This window comes from Leptonychotes weddellii, chromosome 11 (genome assembly GCF_054177405.1).
Source record: "Leptonychotes weddellii isolate Sample4059 chromosome 11, ASM5417740v2, whole genome shotgun sequence".
In the NCBI taxonomy this organism is placed as follows: Eukaryota; Metazoa; Chordata; class Mammalia; order Carnivora; family Phocidae; genus Leptonychotes; species Leptonychotes weddellii.
The window spans coordinates 46,287,971-46,313,131 of NC_138379.1; the positions used below are offsets into that span (position 1 = coordinate 46,287,971).

General features: G+C 59.7%; 3 protein-coding genes across 5 annotated transcripts; 2 read left to right on the forward strand and 1 right to left on the reverse strand.

Moving 5' to 3' along the window:
* Position 1: 1 nt before the first annotated feature.
* On the forward strand, positions 2 to 886 carry LOC145716023 (folate receptor beta-like; the record flags this gene model as incomplete). The annotated part of the gene is made up of 2 exons (XM_081797325.1): positions 2 to 110; positions 227 to 886. Coding segments are annotated over 2 exons (396 nt in total), but the record flags the coding sequence as incomplete, so codon positions are not given.
* A 1,900-nt stretch (positions 887 to 2,786) lies between these two features.
* Positions 2,787 to 17,667, forward strand: INPPL1 (inositol polyphosphate phosphatase like 1). 3 transcript variants are annotated; one of them, XM_006745721.3, is made up of 29 exons: positions 2,788 to 2,909; positions 3,778 to 4,180; positions 6,944 to 7,007; positions 7,100 to 7,250; positions 7,435 to 7,555; positions 7,786 to 7,926; positions 8,157 to 8,250; positions 8,357 to 8,446; positions 8,620 to 8,718; positions 8,835 to 8,985; positions 9,073 to 9,179; positions 9,473 to 9,575; positions 9,661 to 9,857; positions 10,183 to 10,300; positions 10,902 to 10,998; positions 11,275 to 11,413; positions 11,528 to 11,627; positions 11,725 to 11,813; positions 12,107 to 12,188; positions 12,312 to 12,401; positions 12,915 to 13,028; positions 13,166 to 13,254; positions 13,665 to 13,752; positions 13,846 to 14,001; positions 14,244 to 14,322; positions 14,416 to 14,556; positions 15,658 to 16,330; positions 16,595 to 16,728; positions 16,834 to 17,667. In XM_006745721.3, exons 2-29 carry the CDS (start codon positions 3,984 to 3,986, stop codon positions 16,922 to 16,924), a joined length of 3,795 nt encoding a protein of 1,264 aa, XP_006745784.2. In that variant the 5' UTR covers positions 2,788 to 2,909; positions 3,778 to 3,983; the 3' UTR covers positions 16,925 to 17,667. The 3 variants fall into 3 exon arrangements, with proteins under 3 accessions (XP_081654902.1, XP_081654903.1, XP_006745784.2); XM_081798776.1 differs by lacking the exon at positions 16,595 to 16,728 and having other exon boundaries at positions 2,787 to 2,909; XM_081798777.1 differs by lacking the exon at positions 13,846 to 14,001 and having other exon boundaries at positions 2,787 to 2,909.
* A 32-nt stretch (positions 17,668 to 17,699) lies between these two features.
* On the reverse strand, positions 17,700 to 22,250 carry PHOX2A (paired like homeobox 2A). Its single transcript, XM_031041810.2, has 3 exons — positions 22,003 to 22,250; positions 19,670 to 19,857; positions 17,700 to 18,738 (listed from the first exon to the last, which is right to left on the reverse strand). Exons 1-3 carry the CDS (start codon positions 22,217 to 22,219, stop codon positions 18,286 to 18,288), a joined length of 858 nt encoding a protein of 285 aa, XP_030897670.2. The 5' UTR covers positions 22,220 to 22,250; the 3' UTR covers positions 17,700 to 18,285.
* Between the last annotated feature and the right edge of the window lie 2,911 nt (positions 22,251 to 25,161).

Here is a 25,161-nt window from a genome sequence, read left to right on the forward strand (position 1 = left end):
TTTCCTGCACGTGCCCCTGTGCAAAGAGGACTGCCAGCGATGGTGGGAGGACTGTCGCACCTCCTACACCTGCAAGAGCAACTGGCAAAGGGGCTGGAACTGGACCTCAGGTGAGGGCCTGGGGGTGGGGGGAGACGCAGGTGGGGTTGGAGGATTTGGGGGTGGCCAGAAACCAGCTTCGGGCCCAGGGGCTGAATGTCTGTGTCCACGCCCTCTCCGCCTGCAGGAATTAACCAGTGTCCAACCGGGACCACCTGCCGCACATTTGAGACCTACTTTCCCACGCCTGCAGCCCTGTGTGAGGGCCTCTGGAGTCACTCCTACAAACTCAGCAACTACAGCCGAGGGAGCGGCCGCTGCATCCAGATGTGGTTCGACCCGGCCCAGGGCAACCCCAATGAGGAGGTGGCGAGGTTCTATGCCCAGGCCAGGAGTGCTGGGGCCCTGCCCCAAGGGCTGGAGCCTCTCCTGCTCAGCCTGGCCTTGATGCAGCAACTCTGGCTGCTCGGCTGAGTCTAGCCCTACCCAGACGTCCTCTCTGCATGTCCCCAGTGTTGATGACCAAGCTGGGCATAGAGGGAGCCCTAAGCGTGCCTCCATCCATTATCCATCCTTCTGTCATCCCATTCCTGCTCCATGGTGGGCCTTGGGGTTTCTCTGGCAGTCAGCTCAAATAAAAAGACTGACACATCCAGGGGCACTTGTGTGGCTCAGTCGTTAAGCGTCTGCCTTTGGCACAGGTCATGATTGCAGGATCAAGCCCCACTCTGGGATCCCTGCTTGGCGGGAAGCCTGCTTCTCCCTCTCCCACTCCCCCTGCTTGTGTTCCCTCTCTTGCTGTCTCTCTCTCTGTCAAATAAATAAATAAAAATAAAATAAAATAAAAGACTGACGCATCCGTGTCAGATGAATTATTTTGGTTTGAGTGGGTAGATGACAGATTCCACAGTTTCTGAATTCCTTCAGGTCAGAGAAATGAGACCTGGGTTTGAATACCAGCTTTGCTACTGACTATGCCAAAGTGAAGCAGCTGCCTGTCTATTCTAAAGCTTAGTTTCCTCCTCAATAAAATGGGGATAATGATCCTTCTTTCCTTCCGGGTTGTGAAACACAAAGGAGCTATTGCCTAGAAAGCATGTGAGCCCAGTGCCTGCACTTTAATAGTCCTCAGGGATTCTGTTGCTCTTGCAGCCACAAATGAGAGCTGGGTCCAGGGCTTTGTTACTTATATTGGGCCCCAAATATCCCCCCTTTCTCCTAGGCCCAGCCTGCCTGGCTCTGTGCTCAGCTCTGCAATGGGAAAGCTGGGGATGGGAATCTAGGGAAGGCTCTGGATTCCCAGTGGGGGTGAAAAAAGTTCGCACATGATGTGGATTGGAGGGACAGAGTTGAGGCTTGGACCCTCAGAAGAGGAAGAGAGAAGACTGGGGAGGGCAGTCTGGGAGGTTCCTGGAAGAGGAAATGTTCAAGAGCCTTGAACAGGTTTAGCTGAGTTCTAGAGGCTTGGATGGAAAAAGGTTGGAAACCCTTAGGGGCTTCCCAGGGGCAGGAGCCTGGCCTCTCCTCTGGCACCTTTGTCCCCTCCACGGATTGCTAGATACGTCTATCCTGTCTTTGCACAGCCCCCAGGAACTGGGCCTGAGTTGATCTCTGGGTCTCCCTCTTGCCCTTTTCCCCTGGGGAAGTCTTCGTCTCTACATCCCCCTCACAGTTATCCCCAGAGAGCCAGAGGTCCCTGTCTGAGAACACCAGGCAGGTGGGTGATCAAGCTACGACTAGAAGCCAGGTGTGAAGACTCCTAGTCCAGGCCTCTCCCCTCCCCACCGCACCAGGGTGCCCCCTTCATGGCACTCACCTTCCCTCATACCTAGAGCTGAGTGACGGGGGAAGCCGGGCAGTTTGTGGAGGATGACTTATGGGATTCCTGGAGGGGTCTGGAGACACTGGGATGTATGGGGGTGTCTGTTAGCTACTTTATTTACCTAGTCTGGAAGACCCCCACAGAGCCCATTCTGTGTCCCAGGCTTTGTTCCAGCTGGGTTAATCCAATGCGTATTTGAAAGAGAGGAAGGAGCTTGTCGGGACTGACCCAGACACAGGTTCAATTGAGCAAAGTGAAAGTTCTCTCCCAGGTTAAAGGGGATCAGCCGACGGCGGCCCAGGAGTTGGCAGCTGTGGGAGCTAGGCTGGAAGCCTGCGCCTTTAAGGAGCCAAGGGGCGGAGGGGCGGGGCAGGAAGCGGACTCCCGGGAGACGCTGCCACCGGCTAGGTCTTTTTTGGGGGAAGGGGCGGGCCAGACCCTCTGTGGGCCCCGCCCCCTTTCCGGCGAGCGGTACCCCTCCCGCCCTGGGCGCCCGGGGGCGTCCGAGCGTATAGGCTCTGGGGAGCTCCCGGGTCGGCGTCCCGCCCACAAAGGCTCAAGTTTGTCGTCTTGGAGGGAGTAGCTGGGGCGGGGGCGGGTACTAATAATACCCGTTCGTCCTGGCGCCGCGCTTTACAGTTTACACAGCTGTCACCTTCGTTACTCCTTAATTAATAATAAAAATAGCCGCTGTTCTGGAGGCTTACTGGATGCCAGGCCCCGTGCGGAGAGCTTTACAAGCACAGTCCCATTGAGTCTGTCCTCATAACACTGCCCCCACTCTGCAGAGCGGGAAGGCGAGGCGCGGAGGGGTGTCGTGACTTGCCCGAGGTCACTCGGCGGGTCAGTGGCTCTGGGATCGAGACGGGGGGCCGGGGAAGGCGGGGCGCGGGTGCTACCCCCGGCTCGGCCGAGAGCTGCGGGGGCGGAGCGGCGGGCGGGGCGGAAGGCGAGGGGGGGTGCGGCGGCAGAGGATGGCCATCTTAAGTGGCCGCTGAGAGTCAAGGGCCGCTTCCCCCGGGAAGGGGGCTTCGGAGCGGCCCAGGAGGTGGGGGTCTGCGCGCGGCGGCTGCGTCTCTGGGGAGAAGTCGGGAGCCCAGGGGTTTGAGGGAACTTTCTTCTAGAAGGGCAGTGGCGGAGTGGGGGGCGCCTGATCTCGGGCTGCTGAACCCCTCAAGGCCCGGGCCTGCGGGTATGGGGGATGGTGCCAGGGAACTTGGCCGGGAGGGGGGGAAGGGCTTTGCCCCGGCTGCGAGGGGCTGCCAGGGACGTGCGTGGGGAATCGAGGACACTGGACCTTGTCTGAGGGTTTGTGGGAGATCAGGTTTCTATGGAGGGGATTTCCCCCCCGCGGGATTTGTAGGGGGCTGGACCCAGTGCAGTTTGAGGGTTCAGGTCGAAGAGGGGCCTGGATTTCACGGGGGTTGAGAAGCGGGCCGCTCGGGTAACGAGGACAGGGAAGAGGTTCATCTTGGATCCCTCGCGGGTTTTGAGAATTCGACCCGACCCTTTGAGGCTGCAAGGGAGGTGAATGGAAAAGATTTGGGGTGGGATTAGACGTTTATGGGAATTGGGGATCATATCGTTGCGATTGTTGGAGGGGGCTAACTCCCCGGAGAGGGGGCCGGGATCCCAAAACGTCCAGGAGAAGGGTAGGGGGAACTTGACCTTCGTTGTTGGGGTGGGGGGGTCTGGATCTCCTAGGGGTGGTGATGGCGGGGCAGGATCATTGTGGGTTTGGGGGGTCCCGCGTCCTGCGGGAATGCGGGGGCCATCATCCCCACGGGGAAGAGGGTGGGGGTAGGGACGGTCGGGCCGTGGGCCGAGCGGAGGGGGAGGGGGCCGGCCGCCCGGCTCTGCGCTGTGCTCCTGCCCCTCCCCCGCCGCCTCTGAACAAACTTTTCTTTCTCTTCAAGTTGAGGCCGGCGCTGCAGGCGGCGGCAGCGGCGGCGGTGCGGCGAACGAGGCGGCCTGCGCGGCGGAGCGCGGAGCCCCCGACCCTCGGCTCGGTCCGGTCCGTGGATCCTCAGGCCCCGGGCCCGGCCCCAGCCTCGGCCCCGAGCGTCCCGGGGCGGATGGCGCGGGGCGGTGGGCGCGGGCGGCGCTGAGCCCTGCGCGCGCTATGGCCTCGGCGTGCGGGGCGCCGGGCCCGGGGGGTGCGGGGCCCGGGGGCGCGCTGGGCAGCCCGGCCCCCGCCTGGTACCACCGCGACCTGAGCCGCGCTGCCGCCGAGGAGCTGCTGGCCCGGGCAGGCCGCGATGGCAGCTTCCTGGTCCGAGACAGCGAGAGCGTGGCGGGAGCCTTCGCGCTCTGCGTCCTGTGAGTGGGGCTGGGGCTCCCTGCGGGCGGGGGCGCGGCCGCAGGTTCCTTGCGTGTGTGCGGAGGGCCTGGGACAGTGGGACGCCAGCGCCCCCAACAGTGGGGGCTTTGGCTTTAAGCCTGGGCTGAGGAAGGATGCAGGGGGCACTTCCTTCCTGCTGTGTCTCTGGGGACACTTTCTGGGGCGTCGAGGGCAGAGTGTGTGGGGTCCTGTTAGCCAGGGTGGCTGTAAGGGGGGAAAATGCAGGGAGTCTGTGGCAGACCCCCTCAGGTACCCTCAGGCAGAAGGGGCAGGAGGGGTGAGGATGTGTGGATGTGCATTCCAGGGTTGTGTGTAGTTCTGTTTATACAGGGATGGGGTGTCTGAGCAGTAGGCATGGAGGGAGTTGGGGCCAGAGAGACCAATGGATCTGTGAGGACGCCCAGCAGCTTCCTTAGGGGTCCTTTCTATGCCCCCAGGACTGAGGTTGGGACCTGTGTGGCTGTAGATGTCTGGGGCTGGGGGGCAGGGTGGTGTTGAGAAGGATGCAGGAGGCAAAGCTATATGGGGCCATGTCATCATTTCATAAATCAATGAGCGTGCGCCTGTGCCCTGGTCCTGGGTATCCTGGCCGCCCTAGCCCTGAGCTATGGGTGCTGAACGTGGGTTAGACTTGGCAGCTCTCTGAGTGGGTCTGGTCCTGCCTCTGTAGCCATCAGCTGTGTGTGGCAGTGCTTCTGGGTGAGTTTGGTGGGTTTGGAGTCATCTCCCTGAGCTGTCTCCTATGCCCCATTGTCTGATACTAGGTGGACTGCTGTGGGCATTAGGATCTGATTATATTCCCTCTTAGCCCTGTGAACCCTCCCAAACCTCTATATTTCTGTCCCTTACGCTTCTGCTCTCTTCACTTCTTTGGGGGCGCATTGGCCTGGGCCAGTAGTTCTCATTTGGGGTTGATTTTACCCCTCCGGGACATTGGCGATGTGTGGAGACATTTTTGGTTGTCACAGCTGGGATAGTGCTGCTGGCATCTAGTGGGTAAAAGCCATAGAGATGCCGCTAAACATCCTGCAGTGCATAGGACAGTCCCTCACAACAAAGAACTGTGCAGTCCAAAATGTGAGTGGTGCTGGGATCGAGAAGCTCTGACCTGGGCAGTGGACCTGAAGAGGAGGGGGTCCCCTAAGTCTCAGCTCATGGTCCAAGTCTGACGCCCAGGAGAGACTAACAAGGAACTGCTTTGGCAGATGACTATCCTAGAGTCCTGCCTCCCAGCCCCCTCTGGGGCATACCCCCTAATTAGGGAGGGGAGTGAGGCAGGTGCTGGGTCAGCTGTTGAGTGGGAGGGGGACAGCTGGGCCTGTGTCTGGGGGAGGAACATTATTGTCCCAGGAGGGGAGAGTCCTGGCTCCATAGCTGGGGGAGGAGATGGGTGGAGTGAGGGTCTGTCTGCGTCGGGGGTTTCGGCTTTGTCAGCTGACTCTGGCTACTCCTTGAATCTTAAGAGCCCGGGGTGGGGGGCGGTGGGGGGCGGGGGGGACAGGTCAAAAATGGGATAGAAGCCTGGGGATAGGTAATCAGAAACATACTTGCTTCCCTACATACCCATATGTCCGTGGGTGACATTTCAGGACACACCCCTGCTCTGACAGGCACCGGCCTCTGCCCTGGCTTTAAGTCCCAGCTCTGCCTTTTACTTACCCCGCGACCGGAGTCAAATTGCTTTTCCTCTTTGAGCCTGTTTCCTCTTCTGGAGAATATCTGTATCAAAATGTGAGGATTAAATGAGATCACATCTGTAGGGTGTCCTACAGACACGGCTCAGTTAATGGGATGCTATTGTTGTAAATGCAGTCCACTGCGTGGTGCCCACACAGACACCTGCAAGGAACGTTGCCCCGTCAGCAGCTGCGAGAGCTCGGAAGGGGGCCTACCTGAGTGGAGGGGATGGACTGTGGCCAAGGTGTAGGGTCCCCTCAAGCGGGCATTTGGTCCTCTCTGGTGCCCAGCACACACATGGGCTGGTGGCGGGGGGGGCTCCCTTGAGCAAGCCTACCTGAGGTTTGGCTGCAGAAGGAGGCTTCCATCCCCACTGAGTGTGGCCCGCACTGCCCAGGCCAGGCTCAGCTGTCACCTGCTCAGCTGTTGCTGCCATCTGTCAGCACCCTCCTCGGTTTGGGGCTCTTAGAGGCCTAGGTCTCCCATAGGGGGCCCCCTTGGGGCATCCCAATGTCCTGGTGTCTGGGGAAGCGGGGAGAAAGCCGGGGTACCCGCATACTTCCTAACAAAATGGCCCCGACACAGCCAACTCCAGCAGAGCCAGACACCAACGTAAACACAGACAGCAGGCGCACACGTGTGTGAGCACGTCCCCTGTGTGTGCAAACAGAGGTTAACCAGGCTTCTGAGGACGCTTACTCTGGCAGGGGGCCAGAGCTGGTCCCACAGCCCAGAGGGGCTGTTTAGACAGCTGTGGAGGCCACAGAAGAGCTGCCTGTTGCTTCCCGGGCCCAGTGGTGGGTGTGGAGCCTATGTAGGTCTGGGTGGAAGGGTGGCGGGGGGTGGGTGGCGGGGGGAGGCCGGTCATTCCTGCTCTTGTTGGCAACACTAGCAGGATACAAGTGGACTGGGCTCCTCATTAACCCTGTGCGGCCTGAGCAAAGGTTTTAGGAAAACCAAGCTGAGGGAGCTGAGGGCTGAGCCCGGTAGCAGGAGGAAGGCATGCCTTGGGGCTTCGACCCCAGCCAGAGGGCGACAGATTCTGACCCTTGCTTTGTCATCAGGTATCAGAAGCACGTGCATACATATCGAATTCTACCTGATGGAGAAGACTTCCTGGCCGTGCAGGTAGGAGCCTGGAGCCTGAGCCCTGGCCTTGATTCCATCCTGTGGCTTGGGATCAGTTGGCTGACCCTTCTGCCACCCGTGCTGGTTCTCAGACCTCGCAGGGCGTGCCCGTGCGCCGTTTCCAGACCCTGGGCGAGCTCATCGGCCTGTATGCGCAGCCCAGCCAGGGCCTTGTGTGCGCCCTGCTGCTGCCTGTGGAGCGGGAGCGCGAGCCAGAGCCCCCTGACGACCGTGACGTCTCAGGTGCTGCCCGCTCGGCCTCCCTGCCCCCTCCCAGATGCCACCTGCTGCTTCCCCTCCCGCCGCCTCAGCCTGCCTCCCCCGGAGCCCCCTGCTCCTGACCATGATGCCAGGGCCCTTTCCCCCACTTCCGTGGGAGTATCTATACTTCACTGGGGAGGGGAGGCCCACTGACTCCTGTCCACAGATGGTGAGGATGAGAAGCCCCCGCTGCCCCCGCGTTCTGGCTCCACCAGTGTTTCTGCCCCCGTGGGGCCCAGCAGCCCCCCAGCAGCCCCTGAGACTCCCACAACTCCAGCTGCTGAGAGGTAAGAGCGCAGCCCCCCTACACGGAGCCGGAATTCCCTTTCTCCTCTGAGAACGGTGTCCTCATCAAAGGGGGAGAGACCTTCCAAGCCCCCCCACTCCATCCGCAGAGGCAGCCACCCTGATCCATGGTGCTCTGATCGCTACCAGTCCCATCTCCTCCAGGGATAGGGTGGGAGTGCTGGGACAGGGTCAGCAGGTTCCTCACTGACTTCTCAACCCCTCCCTGAAGCGCTCCCAATGGGCTGAGCACTGTCTCGCATGAGTACCTGAAGGGTAGCTACGGACTGGACCTGGAGGCTGTGCGAGGTGGAGCCAGCAACCTGCCCCACCTCACCCGCACCCTCGCCACCTCATGCCGGAGGCTGCACAGGTACCCGGGCCGCCCAGCCCCGTGCGTGCAGCCTCTTCTCGCTTGCCCCCTTGTTGCACAAATGTCCGTACCTCTGATCTCTGGCCCTGAACAGGGATCCAGCTGTTGTTTCCTGACTTTTCCTCACCCAAAGCCTTGTATCCTCACGGTGGAGGCTGAAGCCACCCACTCAGCCCCCCGCCCTGTCCTTGGGGTGGGGAGGGGGCATTCTGACCAGTTGTCTCCTCTAGTGAGGTGGACAAGGTCCTGTCGGGCCTGGAGATCCTGTCCAAGGTGTTTGACCAGCAGAGCTCTCCCATGGTGACCCGCCTTCTGCAGCAGCAGGTGGGATTACGGGGAGGCCTGTGGGGAACGGGCTCGTGTCTGGGGCCGGCTGGGGGACCTCCTGCTTGCTGGCCTCCCGTGCAAGCTTCATCCTTGCTCTGTGCAGACTCCGCCGCAGACTGGGGAGCAGGAGCTGGAGAGCCTGGTGCTGAAGCTGTCCGTGTTGAAGGACTTCCTGTCGGGCATCCAGAAGAAGGTAGCCTGACTCCCGACCTCCGACCTCACCTACCGGTCCCTGACTGTTTGCACTAGCCTAACTGGTCTCCACCCTGAGTCTACAGTTTAGCATTGACCCCAGCATCAGCCGTGCCCCTCCTGGCCCCAGCTCTCCGCATGTCCCCTGACCCTGCCTGCCCTTCCCCACTCCAGGCCCTGAAGGCTCTGCAGGACATGAGCTCCACAGCCCTGCCAGCTCCGCTGCAGCCATCCGTACGTAAGGCCAAGACCATCCCCGTGCAGGCCTTTGAGGTACGGAGGGGTGTCAGGTGGGGCCTTCTGGGGCAAAGGGCCATTGGAGGTGAAGGGGGTGTCCCCTGCCTGAGGTCTTTCCAGCAGCCGCTCCCCCACTCCCCCATGACCTGCAGGTGAAGCTGGATGTGACTCTGGGCGACCTGACCAAGATCGGAAAGTCGCAGAAGTTCACGCTGAGCGTGGATGTGGAGGGCGGGCGGCTGGTGCTGCTGCGGAGACAGCGGGACTCGCAGGAGGACTGGACGACCTTCACACATGACCGCAGTGAGCCAGGGCCTGACCTGGGGCAGCGGGCAGGGCGGCCTCCAGGCCTCAGTGCCCGGGCCAGTGAGACTGTCCTCCATTCCCTAGTCCGCCAGCTCATTAAGTCCCAGCGTGTCCAGAACAAACTGGGTGTCGTGTTTGAGAAGGAGAAGGATCGGACACAGCGCAAGGACTTCATCTTTGTCAGTGCCCGGGTGAGCATCCTGCTGGGCTAGGCCCTGGGGGCTATAGGGGTCCCTGTGGGGTGGGAAGAGAGGAGACACGTGATGTAGGTGGGTCGTCCCTCCTGGCAGGGGTGGGTCTGACAGGGCAGAGAATATATGTATTGAGAATGGGTGGCCTGAGGGTAGAGTCAAAGGGTCCATTCAGTGAACAGTTATTGAGCACCTGTGATATGCTTGAATGGGGGACCAGACAGGCATGACCCTTGCCTCGTGGGACCTGCCACCTCCCAGGGACCTCCCCTAACTGGCTGTTGTCCCCCCAGAAGCGGGAGGCCTTCTGCCAGCTACTGCAACTCATGAAGAACAAGCACTCCAAGCAAGATGAGCCCGACATGATCTCTATCTTCATAGGCACCTGGAACATGGGTCAGGCCCAGGTTGGGGCTGGGCGGGGAGAGAGGAATAGCCCCAGATCAGGGGCCTGACCGCCCCCCATCCCCTTCTCCTCCAGGAAGTGTGCCACCTCCGAAAAACGTGACATCTTGGTTCACATCGAAGGGTCTCGGGAAAACCCTGGATGAGGTCACAGTGACCATACCCCATGACATCTATGTCTTTGGGACCCAGGAGAACTCAGTGGGCGACCGCGAGTGGCTGGACCTGCTACGCGGGGGCCTCAAGGAGCTCACAGATCTGGATTATCGCCCGGTAAGGGGGGGGTCATCTTGTCCAGTTCCCCTCTCCTCAGACACCACCCCAAACTATCCTGCTTGACCTTATGGGAGACCCTGGGGAGCACAACTTGACTGGCTTTCCCTCTGGCCCCCCGGGCATATCCTTTAGGAGATCTAACGAGTCCTTCGTGCTGTGGGAACGTGCTATGTTTCTCTCTGGCCCCTCAGGAAAAAGGGGTAGCAGACCTTTCTATCCTGTGACTGACAGCACAGTCTATATATAGGCAGGGGTGTTGGGGGGGCGGAATGTGGACAGTGCCCCAGCCCAGGGCAGGGGTGACCCCGAACCCTCTACCCAGATTGCCATGCAGTCACTGTGGAACATCAAGGTAGCTGTTTTGGTCAAGCCAGAGCACGAGAACCGAATCAGCCATGTCAGTACGTCCAGCGTGAAGACTGGCATCGCCAACACCCTGGGTGAGTAGGGTGGGCAGGATCTCTCTGTCCACACCTCTTGCTTCCTCTCCAGCCCGTAGTCTCCCCTTTTTGGGTGGCCTCAGCTTTCTCAAATGTAGAACTTTGAACTCTGTAAAGCATATTCATATTCTAAATGTCTTCTAGCACCACCAGGAAGGCAGGGCCAGGATTACTATCTCCATCACATAGATGATAAACCTCAAAAAACCCCAAAAAACACTGAGGCCCCGAGTCGCTGAGTGACCTGTCCAAGGTCACACAGCTTGTACGTGGTGGCCTCTTGGTTTGTGGCCCAGCGTTCCCTCAGCAGAGATTCTGCTCAGAATCTGCAGGTCCTTTCAGCTCCAATTTTGGGATCCCCTGTGATCTCCAGGGGCTTTATTCACACATGCGGAGACTCAGGCCACCCAGATGGACTGCGTGTGCCGTGTGGCCCCCTGGGAAGGGGGGATGCGTTCAGAGGCTTGCCTGCCTCATAGCGTCTGGGGCGGGGTGGGGGGGCGGTGGGAGGATCTTCCCACCACTGCTTCGAGGGGCAGAGGGGAGAGTTGGGAGCCCTCCAGAGGTGACACATGCCTTCCTCTCTTGCTTGCCCTGACAGGAAACAAGGGAGCTGTGGGAGTCTCCTTCATGTTCAATGGCACCTCATTTGGCTTTGTGAATTGCCACCTCACCTCAGGAAATGAGAAAACCGCCCGGTGAGGGGGCACCTTTCCAAATCTTTACCCTCATTTCCCATTCCCCTGAGACCTATCCCCTTTCCCATATCCCAGTCCATGACCCTCCTACATCCCTGTCCCCAGAGACCGCCTTCTCCCTTGTCCCAACTCAAGACTCCTCTACCTCGATCTTGTTCCCAGTTCTTTCCTCTGTCCCCAGGGACCCTGATCCACACCCTATCCCTGACCCCAGAGACTTCTTACCTTCCTGCCAGTCCCTGGCCCCTGACCCTGGGCCCCCCACCCGCCCCCCAGGCGGAACCAGAACTACCTGGACATCCTGCGGCTGCTCTCGCTGGGCGATCGGCAGCTCAGTGCCTTTGACATCTCTCTGCGTTTCACTCACCTCTTCTGGTTTGGGGACCTCAACTACCGCCTGGACATGGATATCCAGGTGCGAACAGGGCCGCTGGGTGGCTGTGAGGGAAGCTGGGCTGGGGGCCAGTTGGGCTCCCACCTCTGGCTCTGGCTCAAGAGGGAGTGGCCAGCCCTTGTGTCTACACTGCAGGAGATCCTGAACTACATCAGCAGGAAGGAGTTTGAGCCCCTGCTCAGGGTGGACCAGCTTAATTTGGAACGCGAGAAGCACAAGGTCTTCCTTCGGTTCAGTGAGTGTGGGCCCGGCAAGTCTCCGAGGGCTGGGGCCTTTCTGATATGCCTGGGTGTTCAGGGCCCTGAGCCCCGCTTGTTCCCTGCCTTCCCTAGGTGAGGAAGAGATCTCCTTCCCTCCCACTTACCGCTACGAGCGGGGCTCCCGGGACACGTATGCCTGGCACAAGCAGAAGCCAACTGGGGTGAGCGAGGGGAACGGGTTGGGGGGGGCCTTAGGAGATTCCTCTGGGCTCCAGTGAATCAAGAGTGCATGTCTGATCAAGGTCTGGGCAGTTACTACTCCAGCTTTGGTGGCCCCTCTAAGGCCTTAGGGGTGGGTGATCCTGGGTGTTGTGAGGACCCAAGAAGGGAGATGGGTGCTGGGGCCTGGGGTGGTGGGAGTGTAGGGCCTCATCAGCTCTGCAGCTCTGCAGTGGGGCTCATGCTGAGCAGCCCCGGCTGTTGGCCCTGACCTTGCTGACATCGCCTGCCCCAGGTCCGGACCAATGTGCCTTCGTGGTGTGACCGGATTCTCTGGAAGTCCTACCCTGAGACCCACATCATCTGCAATTCCTATGGTCAGAGTCTCCTGGACAGGGTGATGGGCAGTCCTGGGCGGCCACAGTCCGATCCTGCCCTAGCTTTGGGAAGTGGGAGCTGAGAGGAAAGAGCTTGCCCCTGAGCTCCCATTCCTACTCCAGGTTGCACTGATGACATTGTCTCCAGCGACCACTCCCCTGTGTTCGGGACATTTGAGGTTGGAGTTACCTCTCAGTTCATCTCCAAGAAAGGTGACTGTTCTGGATGTGCCCGTGGGTGGCCTGGGATGTACATAGGTTTGACTTGTGTGTATGTGTTTGGGTGTGGACATGTATGTGCAAGACTGTTTCTGAACATGTACTGTGTGAAGCTGTGTGCCCGGGGCACTGTGAAAGGTGTGTGTCCATGCGTGTGTGTCTGTCTGTGAACGTAAACACACACACATATCTGTATTTGCCTGGAGCCATATGTGTACCCACGAGTGTGCCTGGTAGTGTGGGGGGTCGTTGGCAGGCAGTCCCTGCAGGGGTTCTGGTCCCCCAACCCCCTTCCTACGTGGTCTCTCATCCTGGGGTTGTCTGCCTGGTCCAGGGCCTGGGCTTTGGGGTCTCCCCATTGGTTGCTTGGGATTGGGGAGGCCCCTCCTGGCCGTCCCTCCTCCTCTGCCAGGGGCCCTGATTTCCTGTCCCAGGGTTCAGTGTCTGTCCTGTTCCTCCTGCCACCCTCACAGCCCTCCTGACTGCCTTCCTCCCTTTGCCCCTCAGGGCTCTCAAAGACTTCGGACCAGGCCTACATCGAGTTTGAGAGCATCGAGGCCATTGTGAAGACAGCCAGCCGCACCAAGTTCTTCATTGAGTTCTATTCCACCTGCCTGGAGGGTCAGAGGCGGGCCCGGGGCTGGGTGTGGCCAAGAGGGCTGGGGAGCCCCAGGTGCCCAGAGCGGTCGGCCCCCAGGATAGGGGGAAGGGAAGCCAGGAGGTGGCACTCAGTTGGGTATCCCCCTCCCTCTCCCCAGAGTACAAGAAGAGCTTCGAGAATGATGCCCAGAGCAGTGACAACATCAACTTCCTCAAGGTGCAGTGGTCTTCACGCCAGCTACCCACGGTGAGGCTCTTGGCAGGGCCTGGGCCTGTAGGTGAGGGCACAGGGAGAGGCGTGGCGGAGCGCGTGTGGTTTGTGCATGCGAGAGTGTGCGTGTGCGTGTGCATGGTGGGGCTGGGCATGAGTAAGGGTGAGGGACCAAGTTGCAGGTTCATTCATCCGTTCATAAATACTTTTCGAGCCCTTGCTAAATGTCAGGTCCTGTGTTGGCCATTGAGGATGTAGAAGATGAATGACAATGCTGTTAAATGTTACGAAAGGCCCATGCGGGGCTGTGTCTTCTACATTAGGGCTTGGGATCTTTCCTTAAGCGGGAGTGAGCATGGACCAGTCTGAGGGTAGGGGTGAGTGGTGTCAGGGGCAGGAGGGGGTGCTTGGGGCTTTGTTCTTCACTGGGCCTCTCTGCTCCCCAGCTCAAGCCAATTCTGGCTGATATCGAGTACCTGCAGGACCAGCACCTCCTGCTCACGGTCAAGTCCATGGATGGCTACGAGTCCTATGGTGAGGGCGCGGAGGGGTGCCAAAGGCACGGAAAGCCAAGCAGAGCTCTAGAAAGGTTTGGCAATCTGCTGGTCTGCCCCGTCTTCCCTTCAGGGGAGTGTGTGGTGGCACTCAAGTCCATGATTGGCAGCACAGCCCAGCAGTTCCTGACCTTCCTGTCCCACCGCGGCGAGGAGACAGGCAACATCCGTGGTTCCATGAAGGTGCGGGTGCCCACAGAGCGCCTGGGCACCCGTGAGCGACTCTACGGTGGGGGCTCCATTGGGAGGGATATGGGGCATACGATGGGGTGGCATGGGCAGGTCTAGGAGGGGTGGACCGGGGTGGGGGGAGGGCTTGTTAGAATCCCTGAAGTATTTGGCAATTATGCAGCCATGGCTGGAAGTGGGCCTGCATTGAGGAGCAGCTGGAAAAGGCCTGATAGGCCCAGTGGGTATCTACGGTCCAGAACCCCAGGTCCCCTCTGAGTCTTCTTTCTCTTCCTCCCCCAGAGTGGATCAGCATTGATAAGGATGAGGCAGGAGCAAAGAGCAAAGTCCCTTCTGTGTCTCGAGGCAGCCAGGATCCCAGGTGAGCTGGGACTGTGCCGGGGGTCCCATGAAGGGGTGCCTGGGGGCTTTGGGCCAGCCTCTACCTCATCTCACCCCTGTACACCCCTGGCAGGTCAGGGAACCGCAAACCAGCCCCCGCAGAGGCCTCCTGCCCACTGTCCAAGTTATTCGAAGAGCCAGAGAAACCACCACCAACTGGGAGGCCCCCAGCCCCACCTCGATCTGCCCCCCGGGAGGAGCCCTTGACCTCCAGGTGAGAGAAGGAAGCTGTTATACCCCCCACTTCATCTGTTGCTATGCTCGGCTCTCAGGGCCAGCCTGGGGACCATTTGCTGCTTGAGTGATCTCAAGCCCCATGGCTGGGGGCGCTGGGGCTCCATACCTACGGCCACTCGGGCCAGCCAGGGGAGCACAGTCATTCTCTCTTCCCAATTCTGCCTTAAAAAATAGAATTAGAAGTTGTTTTCTGCAACAGTTCCTCCATGTAAGGAGGGAGCTTTCTGTTTGGCCTCAGCATGGGATTTCCTTCGGTGCATTCTATGGAACACTGTCCTACAAGATGCCCCATTGGAAACGGGTTTGTGGTCAAATGAGTTTGGGAAATGGTTCTGGCTACATTCTTTTCTTAGACAGTCCCAGTGCACATTAGTATTCGCAAAAGCTCTGAGCATGTGAACAGGAAGGAAACCCTTTTTCAACTCTGTTGAATATAGTTTCCCAAACTTAATGGGCCAGGAAACTTCTTTTCCACACAGTAACTATTAATACCCTGGGGAACTAGTGTTCTGTGGCTCATACTCGGGGAAAGTGAGGCTTACTTTCTAATTATATCCAAGTGTCGCTTGAACTTAAATAAAAGCTCCTAGCTGCGGTTTGGTGCTTTTTCACTCACCTTCACCTATTATCAGTCACCTTGGTTTTATCTTCAGGCTTGAGTAAAACTAACCTGAATCCCTGGGTGAGACTCCTCGGTAGATTGGCCTCAGATGCCTCCAGAGGCTTTCACAAGATCTGGCTGGTCATTCGCATTAAAGTCTTTATTGCCCTGCCTTCTGGCACCTGTTTTCCCTGATTTAAGCTCAGGTTTCACAAAGTCACGAAAGAAAGATCTGAGAATCTTAGCAAGTCAGGCAAGGAAGTTCAGGGATTATCTATTCAGTGATCGTGTCTCCTGGATTTTAGAGGTGAAGACAGCAAGGGCCAGCGAGGGAAAGTGATGTGCTCAAGGTCACATGCAGTTGTAGGACCGGTGGCCCACCGTCCTGACTCCCCAGTCCAGTTCTCCTTCCACTGCACCCATTGCCTTCACTTTGGTATCTGGGTCCTGACTTCATTATCCTGCTCCCAAACCCAGGTTGAAGGCAGAGGGGGCTCCAGAGCCGGAAGGGGTGGCAGCCCCCCCACCCAAGAACAGCTTCAATAACCCTGCCTACTACGTCCTTGAAGGGGTCCCCCACCAGCTGCTGCCCCCGGAGCCACCCTCGCCTGCCAGGGCCCCTGTCCCGCCGGCCACCAAGAACAAAGTGGCCATCACAGTGCCTGCTCCACAGCTTGGGCGCCACCGGCCCCCCCGTGTGGGAGAGGGCAGCTCATCAGATGAGGAGTCTGGGGGCACACTGCCCCCTCCAGACTTTCCACCCCCACCACTGCCAGACTCGGCCATCTTCCTGCCCCCCAGCCTGGATCCTCTGCCAGGGCCAGTGGTCCGGGGCCGCAGCGGGGGTGAGGCCCGTGGCCCACCACCTCCCAAGGCCCATCCAAGACCCCCGCTGCCCCCAGGCCCCTCACCTACCAGCACTTTCCTGGGGGAGGTAGCCAGTGGGGACGACCGCTCCTGCTCCGTGCTGCAGATGGCCAAGACGCTGAGTGAGGTGGACTATGCCCCTGCTGGGCCTGGCCGCTCGGTACTTCTGCCAGGGCCCCTGGAGCTGCAGCTGCCCCGGGGACTGCCCTCGGACTATGGCCGGCCTCTCAGCTTCCCTCCGCCTCGCATCCGAGAGAGCATCCAGGAGGACCTGGCAGAGGAGGTGTGTGGACCAGGGGTGGCTATCTGTGTGTACCTCAGGTGTGTGCTTGCCCATGGACAGTGGTAGCCTTTTACTTCACCATTCAACACACTCAGTGCTGTCCCTTCTGCCCTGAGCTGGGCACTGGGGAGTTGGGGGGGGACACCTGCATCAGCCCCAGTTCTTGCCTCTTCCCCTAAAGCATGTAGTAGAATGTGGCTGCCTGCGGGTGCTTCTCTGTGTGGGTACCCCCAGTGCTCCCCCTGACATGCCCTATTCCCTCAGGCTCCGTGCCCGCAGGGCGGGCGGGCCAGCGGGCTGGGCGAGGCGGGCATGGGCGCCTGGCTGCGGGCCATCGGTTTGGAGCGCTATGAGGAGGGCCTGGTGCACAATGGCTGGGACGACCTGGAGTTTCTCAGGTGGGGGCGGGGCTGGAGGCGGATGGGGTGGGGCTGGCCCCGGGGGCGGAGCAACGGGCCCTCGAGACCACTTCGCCAACCTCCCAGCCTCTCTCACCCCTACAGCGATATCACCGAGGAGGACCTGGAGGAGGCTGGGGTGCAGGACCCGGCTCACAAGCGCCTCCTTTTGGACACCCTGCAGCTCAGCAAGTGATAGCGGGGGCACTGCGAAGCTGGGAACTCGGCACCCCTACCCCTCCACTAAGGCCCAGCCATAGCCCCGAAGTTGAAAAGTTATGAGGGGTGGGGCAGTACCTCTCTGGCTATTTATTGGGGATCTGCGTTCCCCACTGCCCAGTCGTTTGGAATGCCCTAATTAGGACATCCTGCCCCTCACCTGCCCCAGGGCTCCAGAGGTCAGTTGCCGTGATTACCAAGGACTTTGGTTGTTCTGGGGCTGACCTCCTTTTCAGGACCCCTACTCCCAGCCCCAGGGGTGCCCGTAGGGTCGTCCATTTGGCTACGCCTGGGTCCCCACTTTAACCGCTGTTTCTGCTGCCTTCCACCTGGCCTGAACCACAGGGGGAGGGGCTCAGCTAGGACCTCTCCCAGCCCCCACTATGGGGGTGTCCGTCCGGAAATGAAGGAATAGCCCAAGGACCGGGCTGGGGTTTATTTAAGCTTTTCTGCGTGGGTTTCGGGAGGGCGGGCACTTTAATGTTATTGGGGCTGGTGGGGGTGGGAAGAAGGATCTGGGCCATAAAGTGCTAGTTTGCTTAGTTCTCACTGTCTCCTGGTCTATCCCACCTTGGGTTGTGGATGTGGGGCTGCAGTGCATTCCTTGCTGGTTGCAAGTGGGTCGGGTTCTTGCAGGCAGCCTGTCCCCATCCTGGGTACTCAGGAGGGTTGCCAGCGTGATGTCTTCAATAAATTAAGTTTTATTTGGATTGAGCAAAACTCACCTCAATAAATTACAAGTTTTTCAAAGGAAAAGAACAACAACAACCCTTCCCCCAAAAAATAATAATCAGGAAAGAGGAAACCCCTCTGTCCCGATGCCCTGGCCAGCCCCACTGCTCTGAACAGGCCTAACCTCTGCGCCAGACCGGCTGGGAATGGGAGGGGATAAATTGGCAGTTCGACCCTTCAGGTGGCTTATTATCCCAACAAGGACCAGTACGGGTGGGCCCGAGGTTCTGGGGCAGCAGGCTGGTCGCTAAGGTGAGGAGTGACCCAGCCAGCTGCAGAGCCAGGGGAGGGAGCCAGGCTGTTACTGCACTTGAGTACCCTCACGTTCCAGCACAGTTATTTGATCCGAGTTCCAAAGAAAGCCAAGCTGGAAGGGGGGAGGTCCCAGTGAAGAGTACCCCGCTCTGCTGGGTAGGGCAGGTGAGGACGAGAGGCCCTGACTTGGTCTCCAAAGCTGGGGAGGGCACACCTAGGGGTCAGACACGGTAGGGGGTGGGGACAGATGGGCACTTCCAGGCGGGCGCCCAAATGGGGAGGGACTCTGTCAGGTCCTGGAGGGGCAGGGGCGTCTCTGGGGGCAGGCCCGGAGCCTCCAGAGTCCAGCGGCTAGAAGAGATTGGTCTTCAGGGCCGGGCCAGGCTTCCGGTGGAAGGAGGACAGAACCCCGGAGAAGGGCCCGGGCCCGGGTTCCGCCGGCTGCCAGGCCTTAAGCAGCTCCGCCGCGCCCGCGCCCGGCCCGCCGCCCCCGCCGCCCGCCACGCCCGCCCACAATGGGCCCTTGAGCGGCTGTGGCCCGGGGCCAGGGCCGGGCCCGGAGCCCAGGGCGGCAGGCAGCGGGCTGGGGCTCAGACGCGGGCTGGCCAGGCCGGGGGCAGGCGGCGGCGGCGGCAGCGACGCGGTGCTGTCGGGCGTGGGGCTGCACGTGGACTCCTTGGAGTCGTCGTCCTCGGACGAGCAGCGCGCCTCGCCCTTTTTGGCTCCCGCCGCGCCCGCCGCACCCTTGGCGCTGGCCGCACGCTCCTGTTTGCGGAACTTGGCCCGGCGGTTCTGGAACCAGACCTGCGGGCACAGGGGCCGGTCAGGCCGAGGCCGCAAGACGCGGGTGAGCCCTCAGTCGGGAAGGGGCCGGATCAGGATTATCACCAGCTTTCTGAGCGTCGGCCCCCCGGCCCTCCACCACTAGGCTCGTAGCCCTCCTCGCCTCTCTGCTCACCTCCTGGCCTCCGCTTGCCCCTTCCTCCAGGTCTTCCCCTTGGGATCTGCTCACTCGCCGACCCCGCTGCCTCCAGTGTTCTTGGTCTCCTGGAGGGGACCCCGCCTTCGCTCCCTCATCACTCAAAGCCCTGCCCCCAATTCCTTCCTACAAGAAGCTCCAGGAATTTCCACCTGGAGTGTCTCACGGCGGTGGAGAACGGGTTCGGGCACTAGGGGAAACCTTTTGTTCAGGGTCTCCAGGGAAGGCGGACCAGCTGAACATCTGTACTTGGATTTGTAAGACAGACAACAGAGTCCACCTGGGCGGGCCCTCCTGAGCCCTGAGCCGGCCCAGAGCCTTGCGTTTCGGGCTCAGAGAATTCACAGCAGCGGAGCTAGGGAGGGGACATGGGGGCGCTCGCTGGTTTTCCCGGATTCGTCTGCCTCGCTCCCACTCTACCCACTCGGCCTCCTTCCAGAATTCCCAAGCATCCCTCTACATGCCTGGCCCTACTAAGGAGACCCAGGGGGAAATCGTGGGGCTGAAGAACTCAGTTCTCCCGAGGGCCTCAGGTCTGCCAAGTCTTGGCCCCGTCGCCTCCCCGGGTTGCCCATCCTCTCCTGCCCAACCACCCCCAGACCAAGCCCTGGCCCCTGGCCCCAGCTTTCCGCCTCCAAGTTGCACCTGCCTGCCACCCGAGTGAGGCCCCTCTGTCCCGCGGCCCCCAGGTATCCGGGCACTAACCTCCCACCCTCCTCCACGCGCACACTCCCGCACACACACGCAAACACGCACCTGCACGCGAGCCTCAGTGAGGTCGATCTTGAGCGCCAGCTCCTCGCGTGTGTAAATGTCGGGGTAGTGAGTCTCTGCGAAGACGCGCTCCAGCTCCTTGAGCTGCGCGCTGGTGAACGTGGTGCGGATGCGCCGCTGCTTGCGCTTCTCGTGCAGGCCCGACGGCTCCGGGAAAAACTTGTAGGGCACTAGGGGTGTGCGCAGGAGGGGGGAGTGACGAGGGTGGAGGCGTGAGGGGCCGAGCTCAGCCCGCTGTGTCCGGCCCCTGAGATCGCTCGCGGTCCCCCGCCCCTGACCCGGCCCCTTGGCTTCCTTCTCTCAGTCTCGAACTGAGCGTCTTCCCTGTCGCTCAGTGGAGCCGGCAGGAGTGAAGGCGGATAGGGCGCAGGGAGACCTGGGGCCCAAGAGCAGCAGCGAGGGAATCAGGATCTGATCCTCAGGTCAAGACCGCTGACCTGTCCTCGGTCCTCCCCGTGTTCCCTCACCTCCCTCCAGTCCACCTGCGCCTGCGACCTCTGCTTTGGTGTGCTTCTACCTTGGTCAGCCTGCCCGCTTGGTTTCAGGTCCTGCTCTGTCTACCCTAGCCTTGGTTGCAGGTCTCATCATCATCATGAGTCTTCCCAGTAACCAGTTCTGGACCCCGCCTGGGCGACTGAGACTCCCTGGCCTGGGTCCACTGTGAGCCCTGCCATGTACTTTCTGCCATGTAGGGACTTGGCCTGCTCTAACCTTGCCATCTCTCTCCTCCCAGGCCTCATTTCCTCAGCCTCATCTCACAGCCCATTCTCCTCCAGGTGCCCTCTCCTCGTCCTCATCTTTCTCCATCCACATCTCTCTTCAGCTTTCCCTTCTGGACCATTCTTTTCTTTGTGCCCATTGAAAAGGGTCCTTATTTTCCCCCACCCAGGTTCCTTTACCTTTCCTTTGCCCTTCTTCTTCCTTCCAGGCACCTCTCTCTGTGACCCAAATCCCCCACAGCCAGCCCCACCGCTCTCCCTCATTCTCTTCCCATCCTTGTCTCTTTTACCCCATCCCAGTCCCCGCTGCCCCACACTGTTTCTGACAATATCTCCTCATCCCTGTCTCCAACCCTTGCTTAAGTCTCCATATTCTTCAGGAGTCCCCAATATCCTTCATCTTTGTCCTACATCCCTAGTTCTCTATCTCCCCCTAATCCTTGTCTGCAACACTCCATTCCTAGCCCCATCTTCCTCATCTCTGTTGCTAATCTTCCTTGGTCCCCATCTCCCATAATTCCTGTCCCCATCACATAGTTATTATCTCCATCTCCCCATCCCTGGGTCCCCATTTCTTCCAGGGCCCCCACTCTTCCCATCTTTGCTCACACCTCTTTATACCTGTTCTCATTTCTCCATCTCTGTGGGGCCCATATCCCCATTTCTTGACCCTATCTCCCCAATCCACATCCTCATCTGGCCCAGAGTACCCAATCTCCCCATCGCCGTTCCAGTTTTTGGCTCCACCTTGCTCTTTCTCATTTCTCCAAATCCAGGTCCCCATCTCACCATCCTTCCCACCCCCCAGGCCCCAATATTCTATTTGGGTCCCAGTGGTCTTCCCAGTAAGGAAGGAGATAAGGAGATTGGGTGGGGCAGCCTGGACTCTAACTGGAGAGATGGGGGATGGCTGGAGAGGCTCCATGAGGTTGAGGGTTCAGATTGGGACTTAAATCAAGAGGCTTGGAGGTACTGGGAGACTGCTTCTGGGTTCTGTAGGACTCTAGCTGGGAGAGTCTCCAGGGGGAAAGGGGGAATGAAAGTGGCTTAATGACCTGGACACTCTTTTCGTCCAGCAAGGGAGGAGGTTTCCGTTGTACAAGAGGGTCTGGGCACAGGCAGGATGGGTCCAAAACTGGGCAGGAGGAGCTTGATGGTGCTGGGGCTCTAGGAAGGTTTCCATCTGGGCAGCTCAGCTGCTGCAGGAGCCCTTGTTGGGGTCAGACATGAAGTGGGGTGGGGATAAGGATGGAGATCTGATTGGACTGAGCCGGGAGCATCTTCCAAGGATACGGAGATGGAGAGATTTGGTGGTCAGTCTTTGCAGGTGGGGAAGGGAGGACCTGGTGAGGGGCCTGGGGCTGGGCCAGGGATCTATTTCCCTGACCCGAAGAGCACGAGAAGGGGAAAGATGAGAGGGTGGGGCTCAACTCTGCCTACGGGAGGCCCGTCTTACAGGGAGGCTGGGGATCCCTCGGGTGTTGGAGGGCAAGGATGGTGGCGGCTGTGGGGGACAGTCGCAATCACTTGCCAAATAGGGCAGGGGCTGGGGTTTCCGCAGGATTGGAGGGAGGGTTGGGCCGGGGCTGGGCTCACCTGCCGAGTAAGGCGCTGGCTGGTGGTCGCGTAGAGCGCCGAGCGCGCAGTTGGAGGAGCCGAGCGCGGGGCAGGGCGGACCAGCCGCGGGGAAGGCGGGTCGCAGGGGGCTGTATTGGAAGCCGCCGGGCTGGCTGCAGGCGCCGAAGTCGCCGTAGGCGGACGCCTCCATGGCCGCCACGCACGAGTCGTACGAATTGAGGTAGGAGTAGTCCATCGGCCCGGGGGTCGGGGTCGGGGTCCGGGCCGGGCCGGGTCGGGTCGGGGTCGGGGTCCCCGGCCGGGTGGGGGTCGGGATGAGGGTTCGAGCGCCTGGCGCCGAGGACCCGAGGCCGGCTCTGAGCGCCCGCGAGTCCGCCCGCCCCGTCGCGGCCGCCCTCCGCCTGGGTGCAATGCAAGTGCAGCCCGGCCCGGCCCGCGCGCCTTTTAACGCTCAGGACCCCGCGGAGGGGGCGGGGCGGGCAAGCTCCGCGGGGCGGGGCCTGGACAGCCCAGGCCCCACCCCCAGCTACCCCAGACCCCCACTCCAAAGGGTACCCGCAGCCCTCCTTGGGCTCCCGAGGTGCGGGGCGGGGCAGTGTGGGGCTCCATCCCTACAGTCCTCATCCCGCCCCAATCCCAATCAGACCTTCGCTCTCTACGCACAGTGCCAGGCTGGAGGGTCCCAACCCGTTTCCTCGGCCTCCCCACCTGCGGCCCCGCAGAAGGGAGGGGAGACAGGCCTGGCGGCGCTCCGGTGAAAAAGTTAATTCAATTCGTCCTGATAACCGAGTTATTCTGATCCAGCCCCTCGGCCCCGCCCCCAGCGAGGTCCTATCCCGCCGGGGACCACGGAGGCGGTCCAGGAGGGGGATGGAGACACGGACGAGGAAGAGACGGAGCCTGGGATGGGGACGTGGATGAAGAGAGGACACAGGGGGAGAAAGGGACAGAAACAGTGATGGAGAAAGAGACAAGAGAGATACAGGTACACAGATGGAGGCAAGGCTGAGCCAGGGACGCGAGAGAGATTGGAGACAGGGGCAAGTGGGCCCACAGGGACAGAGATGTAGACAAAGCTGAAGCGCGTGCAAGAGAAAGGCAGGGATGGAGATGTGGACAAGGCAGAGACAGAGGAGACAAGGATAAGAGGGGGACCAAGAAAGAGAGTGAGGCAGGCATGGAGACAGAGAAGAACCTGGGGTGAGACATGGATGGAAACAAGGACTGAGATGGAGATCAGGAGAGAGATGAGACAAAACAGGGCAGGGACAGGGAGACACACACACAGAGGGGCGGTCTCAGAGAGACAAGGACAGGGACAGACAGAGGAGGAACAGAGCTGAGAGAAATAGCCTTCGGAGAGCTGAGACCCACAGACGGAGTGCCCAGGGGCCAGTAGGATTGGGTGGAGGCCAGGCCAGGCTGCAGAGGGGGAGGGTCGCTGCAGCCCAGATCCCTCTATCCTGACTTGTCCACACAACCCTGCCCTGTACCTTCAGGGCCCAGCCTGCCTCTCCCCTCCCCCAGTTCCCCAGCTCAGTTTCCCTGCCCACCACCTCCCAGTGTGACCCTTTGGTCCCCAGCACCCTTGGCACAGAGTGTGTGTATGTGATGAATGTCAGGATCAGGAGATCAGGAGTAACCGAGTGACCTCCACACTCTCTCTCAGCCTCCCCATCCCCTCTCCTCCTTTTCTTCACCAGGTAAACTACCTAGACTCATTCTGGAACTGGCCACAGACCTGACCCTCAGCAGATTCAGCCTTGGGCCTTCACACTGTGGGAAAACCAACACAGGATCCTTTCTAGAACAAAAGAGAGAAGCTTTCTGCCCCTGCAGCTCACCTGAGGTGGATTGGACAGCTTTCCCACCCAGCCCCCAGCCTCCTCCACCCAAATCTTGGTAGGTCCTACAGATGCGAGAGTGAAGACCCAGAGAAAGCCCATGCAGGATGAGAGAAGGTCCCTGGGAATACCTTTCCCCAAATCCCCACTATGGGGAACATGCCCATCCTCAGGTCATCCACTTCAAGGGCCACCAGATCTTTGCTTCACACAAGGATCACCTGTCCCCAAATTCTATAACTACTCCATGCCAGGGGGGTTCTTTGAAGTGTTGTCTCTAATTACTTTTTAGGTATAAGCTTCTAAAGCTGACAGCAAAACTGCTTCAAAAGTTCTCCCCACGGGTGTGTGAAGTGTACCTCTCGCCTCTGACACATCCTCTGCAGGGAGCCCAAAAAGGGATCTCAGAATTGAGAACTCAGAAGGGCTCTCCTTAGACCTATTACGGCTCTCCATTGCCCTCGGGGTCAAATCCAAGCCCTCATTCTGCTCACAATGTCCTCTAGCGCCAGTGCACCAGCCTGACTCCCCCTTACCTTGGCTTTCTTTGAAGCCCTCACACATTGATTGATCTTGTAGTTTAGAGTTGTCCTTTCTGGCTGGAATGTTCATTCCACTCCACACCCCACTCCACTGCCCCCTACTTCCCTCAAACCCCCAAACCTGGATGACTCTTGTTTATCCATCTGGTTTTGAAGTGGGCATGATTGCTTCCTGGAAGCCTTCCCTGACGCCCCTAGACTCTGCTGAATGTCCCATAGTAGCTCCCTCTCTTTTGGTGACTCATATCCCCTTGCAATCAAATGCAAGGTCTCAGGACAGAACTGTTACTTCCCAGCCCTACCACAGTGTCTAGCACATCATTCTGCACATCACAGGTCTTCCCATATCTGCTTGTTGGGTTAATGAAAGCTAAGCTGTGTGTTGGGGAATCCCTGCCCTCGTTTCTGGGGATGGAATCCTCATCCCCTGAGTCCCATTCCCCACTCTCTGGAAAGGGATCATCCTCTCTTCTTCATTCCCTCATTCCCCAGGGACAGGAAACTTCCTTCCTCTGAGCCAACCTTTGGGCTGGAAGAAAGTCCTCCCTCATCTGAGGAATTTGCAGGGGGCCTTATCCCTTCCCCAGTGACAAAACTGAAGGAAAGGAGCAACTGAAGCTCACAGGCAGGGACAAGCAGAGATATGAGGGAAGGCAAAGAGGCCCTGGTTCCAGTTGTATCCAAGACCATGATCCATCCCTGTCATTTCTACAGTTTGGTCATTGAACCAATAAATTCCCCTCTGTCTAAACTACTTTAAGTTTGGGCTTCTGACACTTGCAGCTAAAATC